This window comes from Magallana gigas, chromosome 3 (genome assembly GCF_963853765.1).
Source record: "Magallana gigas chromosome 3, xbMagGiga1.1, whole genome shotgun sequence".
Lineage (NCBI taxonomy): Eukaryota > Metazoa > Mollusca > Bivalvia > Ostreida > Ostreidae > Magallana > Magallana gigas.
The window spans coordinates 46,760,191-46,773,353 of record NC_088855.1 but is presented as its reverse complement, the minus strand read 5'-3'; the positions used below and the strand labels follow the sequence as shown (position 1 = coordinate 46,773,353).

The 13,163-nt window shown below is 33.6% G+C and overlaps 1 protein-coding gene across 1 annotated transcript; it reads left to right on the top strand.

Annotated features, from left to right (window-relative positions):
* Positions 1-8,496: 8,496 nt before the first annotated feature.
* Positions 8,497-12,190, top strand: LOC105341728 (ras-related protein Rab-22A). The gene is made up of 7 exons (XM_011448407.4): positions 8,497-8,677; positions 9,146-9,225; positions 10,290-10,371; positions 11,073-11,144; positions 11,303-11,426; positions 11,716-11,808; positions 11,952-12,190. Exons 1-7 carry the CDS (start codon positions 8,642-8,644, stop codon positions 12,071-12,073), a joined length of 609 nt encoding a protein of 202 aa, XP_011446709.1. The 5' UTR covers positions 8,497-8,641; the 3' UTR covers positions 12,074-12,190.
* The last annotated feature ends 973 nt before the right edge of the window (positions 12,191-13,163 follow it).

Below are 13,163 nucleotides of genomic sequence, written 5' to 3'. Positions count from 1 at the left end.
CAGTCACTTTTTTGGTCGACCTCACAATCAATACTATATCAAAAATGTGAATTGGGTGATCTTATCGTTCGGAATATTTTCGTCTCCTTTGGACCACTGCTGTTTAGACAGACCAACCCAATTACAAATTATCCTCGGCAGATCACGAGCGAGGGATTCCGTTCGGACCTGCTCGGCAATTATCCTTAAAACGTACGTGGTTATTATTTGATAACAAACATCATCGTGGCGATATAGGATTAAATATGGTATCTTTATCGAAATTAAGATCTTGGTGTGAAAACAGCAAGTGCCCATCACAGGGTCTCCAAAGGATAGAACCTCATCCCTGGCTATCAGGGAGCGAATCGACGCGGCCATGTTGTAATTTGTCAGATGCTTATCCTTACTGGGAATGGTCACTAAAGCCTCCCTTGTCGTTCCACAGCCACTTTAGCTGCGAAAAATCGACAAGATGGTGTCCATGATAAGCCAAGATTGTCAAAGACAGACAAATTACGATAGATTTCCAGTAAAGTACGATAATATTGGTCTCAAAAAGGTAGCCGCTAACTTTTTTCTGATTTTTAACCGGGTTTTCCGAAGGAAAAATCCGGTTATTAAAATGGTGAAAATGGCGGGCGGGCGGGCGGGTGGGCGGGTGGGCAGGCGGCTGCCAAAAGGGTACCCTCATTGTACGGATAACTCCTCCTACAGTTTTCAAGATAGGAAGTTGTTGTTTTGCAGATCAATTGTACATATATCAGAGGTGTGCATATTGCTAGGATTTTGATTTCTGATAATTTATGAAAAAAATACTAGCTTTTGAACTTAGTCATTTTTTGGCAAAATATTGCATATAGGGTACCCTCATTGTACGGATAACTCCTCCTACAGTTTTCAAGATAGGATGTTGTTGTTTTGGAGATCAATTGTACATATATCAGAGGTGTGCATATTGCTAGGATTTTGATTTCCGATAATTTATGAAAAAAATACTAGCGTTTGAACTTAGTCACTTTTGGCAAAATATTGCATATGGGGTACCCTCATTGTATGTATAACTCCTCCTACAGATTTCAAGATAGGAAGTTGTTCTTTTGCAGATCAATTGTACATAGGGTATATCAGAGGTGTGCATATTGCTAGGATTTTGATTTCTGATAATTTATGAAAAAAATACCAGCTTTTGAACTTAGTCACTTTTTGGCAAAATATTGCATATAGGGGTACACCATTTCACTGGATATGTGTTGACATGGATTATGGATAAAGTTCACATAAAAGAAAACCCGGTTTGCTGTCACATTGACAGCTTTTCACTTGTTGTTTTTCCAGTGAGAGTTGTATCTTAGCCTCAATTGCAAGATATTTACCAGCAGCGAGTGTAATTACTTAGTACCTATGTCTCTTCTACAACATTTTATTTTCATATTTTGAAAAACTGCAAGAAGGTTGTATCACAAATCTGAATAACTCAGGATGGCAGCGGAGTAAAACAACTGTTGTTTAACGGAAAGAATGGTCGAACTGCTTCTTAAATGTCACAGATGGGTAGACCTGCAAGAAGTCCGTTTTGTACATATTGCTCTCAAACAAATAAATGCAGAACATTGTAGAGAAATCTACGCTTAACTTCCTGAAATGTAAGTTTATGGTGTTTGAGTGTCAACTTTTGTGCATACAAGAATCAAACCCCTTTTCTTGAATTCTACGGACGTCAGTTCATATTTTTCCGGGCGTCAGTTCATTGCCACATGAATGATTTCTTGTCTCTTTATCAAGGTATTGAACAATGATTACTTATTGGCAGTGATTAGTTTTGAGAGAAAAAGAAAGAAAAAAATAAGATAGTGCAAACGGACGAAGGTAATTTGTGTATATTCATATGCCTCTCATTTACAAGTGATTCTGTGTACATCAGAAAGAATTTTCTGATGTAAAAGACATTCCGACGTCTAAAACATCCTGAAGTATCCCAAAAAAGGACCACTCTTGATCGGTGGTCCAACGTTGCAGGTGTTAGTCTGTAATTTACAGCACACTTGCAGCCAGTTGGCAGCTAATTGATCATTAGCTCTCTTCTAATCAAGCCTTAGTTACGCGTCATTTCCGCTGCACTCTCACACCCGTGCCAAAAAGCGCCATCTTCGCAACACTCGCAATTCTGCGAGATTACGCGAGATAACATCCACATTTGAACATTATTGCTTTTTGTTTTAAAATAGTCGGATAAAAATATTAAGAGATAGCGTTTCCACGCTTGGGTTGAACTGCTTCATTACGAATCTAGAATATCTCACGAAAATTTGACACCGAACCAGGCAAAAACCAGATGCGCGAAGAAACATAGGGTCAAGTTAAAATGTGATTATGAGTCGGCGAATTTATTGCATCACATATCACATATCCAGGGACTGAAATGTGATTAAAAAAATGTTGTTTTTTTTTCAAACAAAAACAGAGTTCCTGAAAAGAAAACCATTAAACACACCTGACACATTCATAGATGAAATTTATCACATAAAACGGGTTTCGTAACTTTTTTAGATGTGAATGCTAGCGCTCAAGAAACATGCAGTGTGTTAGCATAAATCTAAGAACCTATTGAACGTTTGTAAAACTATCCAAATTCATCACAGAAATTTGTTGATACTAAGATAGGAAAAGATTAACAATTAAACGTATGTTTTTTTATGTTATATCAAAATACTTATTTGACAGCCTTCAATGAAGTGTGTAATAAAACTTCAAATAATTCTTACTCCTTGCTTTGTTTTTAAATGAAAGACGAAAACATTTTATTACATGAATACAAACAGATTACGTATTTTCATACATGTTAAAAGTTCTTTAGCCCGAAAAATATAAGAGTAGTACTCTAGGTTTAATCTTAGAGACATGTACAACATTCGGAAGCTGATAAGTACCATGTAAAAATTTAGATTCCTGATAAACTTGTACATGACAATTAATGAAGTCGCGTTTTTAATAATCTTTTTGCTAAATAAAGAGTAGCAGGAAGATAAAAACCACAAAAGGAAGGTCCAAACCACAAAATAAAGTACATGTATATCAAGAAGGGACAACTACACGATCTCCATCCTGGGTGTTTTTTTTCTCGATGATATACAAACACCGTGTGTGAAAATCAGTGCTGGCACGATAAAGATCCATCCCTCGTCGTCAGATGCCCTCAAGTGCTGGGCTAAAGTCATATGAGTGTGTAACTGTATACTCAAAAGCAAATACATTATCTTGATATCTTATACTTTTTAAAAAAATCGTTTTTACTCAGATTATGTACTCAAAGTAAGTTGAATTATTTGAATAAGTGAATATTGATATGTATTCATAAAATGCTTTGCACATAAAACCAATTTTTGTTCCTTATATTGATCAGCGTTTATAATAAAATAAGACGTACATGTATATGTATGGAACACCATAGCATGAGAATGTTGGGGTGTTTTTTTTACATTAAGCTGTGGTTATTTCATGTGAAGATGCTGCTCTGTTAAATGAAGATGGTGCTTTATTATCTGAAGATAATAATAATAATAATAAAATAGTTGTCAATTAATACGTTCGGTTGAGGTAAAGTCGTACACAGATCATCTCGTTACCTTATATACATATCATACTAGAAAAAAGAGGAACTAGCAATGTTGTATTGAATGGATTTTACATTTTTTTTTTTTGTTTTACTTTCGAAATTCAGAGATAATAGCATTTAAACTCAGTCTTCAAAAAATAGGATGAGTTCCGAGTGACCACCTTAAAAAAAAGCATCATCACATTAAAATGTACCATCATATTATCCTTTACAAATATTTAGATTATTGAGAATCAAAATTTGTGCATGACAACGTTTTGTAAAGGACGATATAATAAATCACTATTATGGTACATGGTAGAGATTTACTTAGTAGTTAGTTTCCTTGGTTGACCAGAGTTCTTTTGCATTTTCAATATTCAGTTAACTTTACGATTCAAAAGAAAAAAACATTTTCTCGTTCAACTATACAGTAAAAACATGTTGTTGCAATTTGCAAGCAGTGCTCGAGCAGGGGAAACCAGATGTATATATAATATTGAACTGTTTTAAAATTGTGCAAATACAGTATACATGTATATATTTCAGTAGACAACAATTTGCGACTTTTGAAAACCAATAAAATTTCAATCAAAGTTTTTTATAGAATGGTATACATGTGCAAGTGCAACTAATGGGCCTATTCCTCTACAGACAATACATCAATGATAACGGTGTTATTCAATTAAACGTAATAATTACTGGGTTTATGTAAGAAAATCAAATGGTAGCAAGTCACTTTCTAAGGAAAGGTATCAAGGTGAAAAATGGACTGTTTCATTTGATCATTGCATTCATATCTTTTGAAATATTGATCTTTTCAGCCAAACCAATAGAATACCCGCCCTCTAAAGATAAGAATATATATTATTTTAAATACAGATCATATTGGTTTGGCAAAGAAAACGGAATGTTTTATATAGTTGTATGAGTTTGATTGAGCCACACCTCGCGAATTCGATTGACTTTTTAAGTGAATTGCTTTTAATTATTTCAGTATGCAGCACTTTACAATGCTTGTATTAAATAAACTTAAACGTTTTAACTTATATGCTTTTATAAAATATGTTTATGTTTCGAATTTAATTTTGTTTAAATCAATAGATTTTTAATTACGCTGATTAAAATCCCTATATATATTTCATCACTGTTCAATTTTGGATAAAATCATTTCGTCAAAATGGAAAGTTAACGGTTCTTTTTTCAGTTTTCTTTTTTTCCTTTAATGGTTCACTGTTTCTTCATAAACGCATTAATTAATAACGGCCTCATGAGTTCAATATTATTTTACCGAAGATTATAGAAGGAAAATTGAAAGAACACGGGTGTCAGTGACTGTAAAGTAACGCTCCGCGTCCGGTCACCGTATCCAACTGTTAGTATTTGTCTCAGTTCTTCGATATCCCCTCATGCTTGAAATCCAGAAATTAGTCGACTGTTATAATATGGACGACGATATCAAGATGAGCTTACAAATTTGGCAATTTGGCGAATTAGGATAGCATTTCAGCACACCGCAGAAACCAGCTATTGCGACTTTGACGAAATTTTCCTGTAAACAGGCGCGTATTTATTAAATTAGCATTCTACTTAACAGCGCAAACAAAGGTTTATTATTCAACATTTATCATAGTGCCTTGGTTAATATGAGCTAGCTTTAATGTGTATAAAATTGCTTGTTTTTGTATTATAATAAAATTGAGCGATAAGAAGCCAGTGTAGCGAGTTCAATCCATCTGTTCTAGAAAGCTGGCGAGATCTTGGCGAGATCTTGTTTGATAAGTGCTCTGCTATTGTTTTTGATTTTCTTGTGCTAATGTCCATATCTTTAAGAAATTGGCTATAAATGCTGGATATCACCGCCAAATCTAGAACATTGATAATAATAAGAAAATGTAATAAGAGAATCTTTCTTTTCTTAAGAACAAGTTTAACGCGTCCATTTTTGTTTCAGTGCGAATTCTGAAATATCGAATGAAAGATAGGAAATTATCGTTTACATATATCCTCTCGAACACTGTTTCTCTTTAGACTTTTAAAAGGCAGTTTCAAGATCGGTGCATTTTTTAAAAAGCATGTATCCTTTTTTATAATTCTTTATGGAGGATATATATGTTTATATGAAATAAATGTAGGTTCTGAATGTCTTGTTCATTCGTGTTTAATGCTTTTTAGGTGATTTTTAAGAGATATAAATTAGCAGCATTGCTAAAACAAAATTGAATATCAATTGCTTATGTGGTGATCGCTATAACAAGTATGACAGATTTTTTTTTTTACAATATCATATTTTTTAATCTCTTATTTTATTATTCAAAGGAATAATCATATGTCGTTACTGGGCTTGGAAAAGTAAATGAAATTGAGTGAACGTACGTGTTATATACATTGTATATAAAAATTAAACTTTTCACCGAGAGTGGACTCCAATAACCACCAAATGCCACAGAAATTTACCTCATAACATCATATTTATACATGTACATGTATTTTTGGTTTATTTCAAAGAGGAATTACGTTTTAACTCCACTGCGCATGAGCGCAATAAAACTTTCTATGCAGTATAGACTTTTCATTTTTGGTACTTGTAATTTGTAATTTTTTTGTTCTGTTATTTTTTTTCGCTAGTTCAAAAGATTTCCGTATATTTTGTCGCCTCTGAGTCGTTTTCATGGATGTTGATGATCCGAAAATAGAATAACGTGACCAATGTTTTAGATACAATGTATATGAATTGTTTTTCCGAGTCGGAATTAATACATATAATTTAGGATATGATAAAGTTGTAACGCAGTGATTGAGTTCTACAGGATAATTTGCAAAAAAAAAAAAGTTATATACATGTACATGTATTTACATATGTAATAGAATGGTGTTATGGTGTTCCGATGGGGCCACTTCGACCTTCGCACTTTCACCTTTAGGTCGAGGTGCGAGAGTGCGAAGATGCGAAGGCGAGAGTGCGATGGTGCGACGGCGAAGGAGCGAAAGTGCGAAGATGCGAAGGTGAAAGTGCGAAGTCGCGAAGGCGAAGAAGCGATACTACCATCGCTCCTTCGCCATCGCAACTTCGCACTCTCGCCTTCGCATCTTCGCGCTTTCGCCTTCGCCTTTTTATAATTGTGGAGCTCTCTATCGTTTAAAGACACTTTTAGCTGTATAAAAGGACATCTGAGGCAGACGATGAACTTTTTAGAATTTATTTTCAACAGCCTGCGCAGATCCATAACTAACTTTTTCTAGGGGGGGGGGGGGGGGGGTCGATGGATAATTATATTTGTTGGGGGGGGGGGGGGGGGGGTCCGAGAAATATTTTGGAGATTTTATTATATACAATTAATAAAATTAAATTTTCCGGGGGATGGGACCCGGACCCTCTCTCCCCCTATACTGCATGTGTGAAGTTATTAATTTTTAATTTTCTGGGGGGCGGACCCCCTCTCCCCCTCTTGATCCATACATGAGCAAGGAGTGTCGCATAACGAAATTAGAATATTACTGTGTTTGATCCATGGTAAACAGACAGCTGGTAAGTGACAGGAGTCTGGAAGTGCATATGTATTCATTATGGTGGAATGGAGTATATAATAATTAGGCAAACACATTAAAATATTTATAAACATTCATAGTAAGCACAATGGCCTAGCGCATGTGTACCAAAAATATCATGGATTAATCGGAAAACCTTGGCGAGTACGGTGCCTGCATTAAATTTTATGTAATCGACCGAGAATTTCTGAATGCTATCAAAAAAGGCGAAGGCGAAAGTGCGAAGGTGCGAAGACGAGAGTGCGCCTTCGCACTTTCGCCATCCCATCTTCGCGCTTCGCCGTCGCATCTTCGCACTTTCGCTCCTTCGCCGTCGCACTCTGGCACTTTCGCCTTCGCAACTTCGCACTCTCGCATCTTCGACCTAAAGGCGAAAGTGTGAAGGTCGAAGTGGCCCAATCGGAACACCATAGTTAAGTATTTTGAAATGTTTGATCATAACAAATACAGCATTGTAATGTATACCTTTCGAGTATGAAAAGTTCTTTGATACACTGTACCATAGAAGAGCTAAAAAGCATATGTTTAGTCCATGTTGTCCATTGTTTTCAATTATGCTTTAACCATATCGATCGATCGCAAAATACTCCACGAAAAATAAACTTTTAAAAATAGTTTATTCCAAACAGAATAAACCTAATAAATAGAAAAGTAATGTCATTTTATATCATAATCAACTTAATTTATTAATCAGATGGGATTAAATGATCTAACATCATATCTTTAGTTAATAATCCGACTTTATTAGACTGTTTAATTGATTTCGTTCGGATTTGTCATTTGTAACTGTTTCCAGCGCAACCATAAACCTATATAATAAACCATCACCTACAATGTATAAAGTACAACCTATAACCACTATTGTTTTGAGTGTATCTCACTCAACAAATGATAGATTTACCTTTGAAATTTAAAATCCCATAGGAATATGATTATTCCTATGATAGAACATTTTCCCCCTACTGAATGAATGAAAAAATCCTAACGGAGAATTCCACTAGGATTTTACTAAATGTCTCACGGAATTTTAAAATCGGAAAATTAAATGCCCTAATGTTTTAGAAAATTACACCTTATTCTAATATAAATGCTACACTTTTGTCCTATAGGAAATAAAACTTCAAAATGCTTTAGGATTTACTAAATGTCCTATTGGAAAAAAATTTATTTCCAATTGGATTTTCATTTTTCAATGTAAAATGTAAATATCTAAATTGTTGGTTTATATATATATATATATATATATATATATATATATATATATATATATATATATATATATATACATATGTGTGTGTGTCTGCGGTATGTCCAACGTAAGTTTGAGTTTCCTAAGAACGATAACTCTTACATTTCTTAACACAGATTGATCATGTGACTACCTTGCGTTCTGATACACAAATGGTGGATTTGGAAGACATCTAGTGTTACTAAACTCAGTTGTTTTTACTGTATTTAAAGTATATCCCACATATAATGTGGATAATTCACAAAAACTGAGCATGTCAGAAAACAGCTATGGCAGTTCGTGAAGTTAAAGTGTGTTTACTGGGGGTAAGATTTATTTAGGACGGTTATGTCAGTCATAACAACCGCAAAGAGAAAGTAGACTTGTTTAGTGTCTATCTATACATTTTTAACGATAATACGTCAAGATAGTTTAGTAGGGTAACTTAATGTTTTACTGTAATGAAAAAGACTTGAAATGTACAGTATAAGCATGATAAGTGCGAAATCCGAAAGAGGAACGAATTTTTCAAGTAGTTATTATTTATTAATGCATCTCCTAATAAGGCAGTCACTGAGGTATCTAAGGTTAATGCGATATCACCATTTTCTTCTGTCTTGAAGAAATCTGACCATCTGATTACAACAAGAATAGAAATTGTTATGCTGTTGGACTATATTTCAGTAGACATGGGTCTATTTTAAATTGCATGGCATATGATGCTTATATATTATATTTATGAGCCCAGTATATATTGATGTATTGACGTTGACTGTTTTTTTCTGTGTGTACAGGAATCTGGAGTGGGGAAGTCCAGCATCGTCCTGAGATTTGTCAGCGACTCATTCAAAGGAGCATTAGAAAGCACCATAGGGTGGGTGACCATTACAAATAATGTAAACTTGTTACATTTGGTTTTGTATGCTATTTAGCATTTTCGACAGATTGGCTTCTGCTAAATCAAGCACATGCATACCGCTATATGTATAAGAATAGTCACGTTCATGAATACGCTAATTCAAATAAACGCCAGCTTGTTCTAAAACTAACTTTCCGCCAAATATCATACATATGCCAAATATACTACATTTACAGTATTGCGTGACTAGTATGTATGCACATGCAGGCCACTACAAAAGATTTTTAGATATTGGTCTATAAAATTTGTAATGGGTGTGAATTAGCATTAAAACAGATAGTATATTTTTGAAAATTCTTATTAAAGGGGCATGGTCACGATTTTGGTCAAAAATTATTTTTACGATTTTAATGTTTACAATGCTTTCATAAGGCATTTTTAATAGGCAACGAAAATTATAGCGTGATTCGTTGAGTTATAAGCGAGTTACAGAGCTTGCAATTCTTTGCGATGTAAACAAAGTGTTTGTTTACATTTTGAATGTTGAAGTGAAAATTTCAGTTTTAGTCGTAAAATAAATGTGTTAAATGTTGGAAACTGTTTATTTATGCTTAAAATGAATAAGAAGATCTAGAGAAATCAGCTTGAAAAAAGGTTTATCTGGTTTAATTAAACCTATGTAAACAAAAACAGGGCACGGGCCTTGTTTACATGACAAAGACTTGTGAGTCCTGTATCTTGCTTATAACTCTATGACTGACTCTCATGTTTCATTTGATCATTAGAAATGCATTCCTAAAGCATTGTAAATAATAAAAACAGTAAAATAAATTTGACCAAAATCATGACCATGCCCCATTAACAAGAGAAGAACTGTATACAGCTCCATTGTCATAATTAAAAGATATAGTATCTGTTTTATAGGTGATTTATTCTTTCAATACTGTAGATAAAACAACAGGAAATAAAATCCTGTTTCATGGTTATTTCATTAATTTCAAAACTTTTCCTCTTATATATTGTATAAAACCTTATTCATTATTACTGGTATGTTTTTATTAATAAACATTTGATTGCAGTGCCTCTTTCATGACAAAGAGATTAGAAGTTGGGGATGTGTCCTATCAGTTTCAGATCTGGGACACAGCGGGTCAGGAAAAGGTAGGAATCACATACACTGCTGAAAGTCAGCAAAATGCCCGCATGGACTACTGTAAAAGTGGTTATTCATGCTGATGGTGTCGGTACACGTTTTCTATAGTCAAACAATACGTGTGGATATTAAATATGCAGATGCATGATTTGCCACATTTTATTTTTTATTTTTTTTACCGTGTGTGCAGGTATATTTTACGTTTTTATGTTAGGTTTTATGTAACGAGTGTAAATTTCCCCTACCCATAAATAACCACTTTTACAGTGTATTTGAAGGGAAAAAATTATCTATATTTGTTCTTGTATTCATGTACAATCGTCTCTCCATTTGGGCTAATTTTCTAGAATTGTTAAAAATCTACAGTTTTATTCAATAGTTTCATTGATTATTGTATCCCTTAGAAAAAATCTAAATAAAGATATCCTTTATAACAGTCATGACATTGTATCATCACATTGTTACCCTTCTTAAACAGTTTGAATCCATGTTACTAGTATATAACTAAATGCAGTATACATATACAGATAGGAAAAACTTGCACATGTAGGGTTCATGTATTATGAATGATGGCTTTGCTATTATTATGAATCACTTATTCAGAAGCACAACATTCTACAACTGTTATATATGCAGAAATATTGTTTGTAAAATTAGTAAGTTTTTTTCTTAAAAACATGTTACCCTCAATATTTTATTTCATTTACAGTATAGATCTCTGGCACCTATGTACTACAGAGGGGCATCAGCCGCCATTATTGTGTACGACATCACAAGGGAGGTAAGTGTGAGATTGTACTGGTAAATTTAAAAAAATTGTCCCAAAACCTAAGTTATAATTCTTATATGCTTTATGCATATTCATAGCTGAGATTTTTAATAAAAAAAAATTACCAGCAATATGATTTTGGTAAGTGCATTTTAGTTTGATAATTTCAGGCCACTTATAGAACAGTAAAGGACTGGGTCAGAGAGTTGAAACGAAACTGCACAGCAGACATGGTGATAGCTATCGCAGGAAACAAGAGTGACCTTAATGACCTTCGTGAGGTCAGGGCACGAGGTAAGAACATAAAGAAAAACTCCAATCTTGGTTTGATATTCCAGTTTAATATATGTATTTTACGCAAAAATTATTAACTGAAACAACATTTAACAATAGGGGGTAATGGTTTGATGTTAGGAAAAATAAAAGCTAGTAGGTATGCTATAGACCTGACTCTTCCACATTTACATTGTTAAAGTAATGTACATGTAGTTTTAATTTTACTTAAACTTCAACAAGTTTGACCTCTTTTTTGAAAGAGGATGCCTTTGCGTACACATCTAAATAGTAAAATTTGATGCTTCAGATGCCGAGGAGTATGCCCAGTCCATTGGGGCTCTGTTCATTGAGACAAGTGCTCTCTCAGCAGTCAATGTGCCACACCTGTTTACTGCAATAGGTAAATCTGTCTTCATTTCTCAATAGAATGAAAGCAAGGGTATAAAACCATGTGTCACTTTCAGTAAATGTTATTGCTGTTCAGGTAAATTGTTTAACATCAACAGTGCTATAGATTGGATCTTTCTTGTCTTTGGTTTACAGCTGAGGGGCTTCCACCTGAAGACCCAGTGTCTTTCCGTCCTGGGAGCACTGTACAATTACGCCGCCAGGACGAAAGTGCCCAGCCAAAATCCTCTTGTTGTGGATCAAAGAAGTCAAGATGACCAATAGCGTGATAGCTAGAGAATTCTTGATGAACTTATACTCTGTTTTCTCTGAAACACAAATTTAGCTGTGTTTATTTTAGAGATGTGATATGCTTTTGTTTTAAATGATTATTTTTACGAAACTGTTGACACGTGACAATCAAGGTGCTTTGTTCAACCGTGTTTACAGTTTATAAATCTATGACTGGAACATTCAGGGTGCATACTCAAACACTTGTAGATGTAAATGTATCAGAACAGCTGTTTGACGTTTATTCTGACCTTTCTACATGGCAAGAAAACATTCTGTAGTGCTTTTATTAGATAAGTTACTAATGCTGTTACACTTGTGCATTAATTGCTTTTATCAATTAATTATCTGGGCATAAAGAAACAGCCATTATTAGTTTATTTAGAAATACTTTACACCCTGTTTCATGTACAACAACTTTATTTCACAATTTATGTGTGGAAATTTCTATATTATAATGTAAATTTTAATGTTAAATATCTGAAACAAATTAATTCATAAACAGAGTGCATGGTATTCAAAATATTTTCTCATAGTGAGTAAAGGTGGGTTACAGTAAGCTTCACATGTACTCACAAAATGTTTTTCATAAAATAATTTTAGCCTAAGTTTTGTACATACTTGTATACAGTAAAAGCATAATTTTACTGTGTTATAGTTCTACTATATCACTCATAAACCAATCTGTATTTTGAATGATTATTGCTTACCGGTATATTTTAAAAAGATGATTTTAGTTAGAACATATCAGTATTTACAATTTCCATATTAAAGTTTTAAATTTTCTACCTGGTACATTGAAATTTTACTGGTTTTAAATAAGTTTTTATTTTTCTATACTCTTTGGTATTATGTAGAAAACCTTAGAATATGTAACAAACTAATATGATTTATTATATGTGACATTAAGTCTCACATGTATTTATTTTTTGATAATCAAGACATTCCATGAACAGAAAATAGAGTGATTTTTATATCTGTATTCTTTTACGGTTTTATAACAAACAATTGAGAATAAACACATGTGAAAATATCTTATATAAATTGTTGCTTTAATTTAGGTCTCAGTTTGAATAT

Bases quoted from the DNA above. Each gene is read 5' to 3' on its own strand.
- LOC105341728 (XM_011448407.4), top strand. From the start codon at position 8,642: ATGGCAGTTCGTGAAGTTAAAGTGTGTTTACTGGGG. The intron at 11,145-11,302 runs GTAAGTGTGAGA...TGATAATTTCAG, and splicing joins TGTACGACATCACAAGGGAG to GCCACTTATAGAACAGTAAA. The intron at 11,427-11,715 runs GTAAGAACATAA...TTGATGCTTCAG, and splicing joins TCGTGAGGTCAGGGCACGAG to ATGCCGAGGAGTATGCCCAG.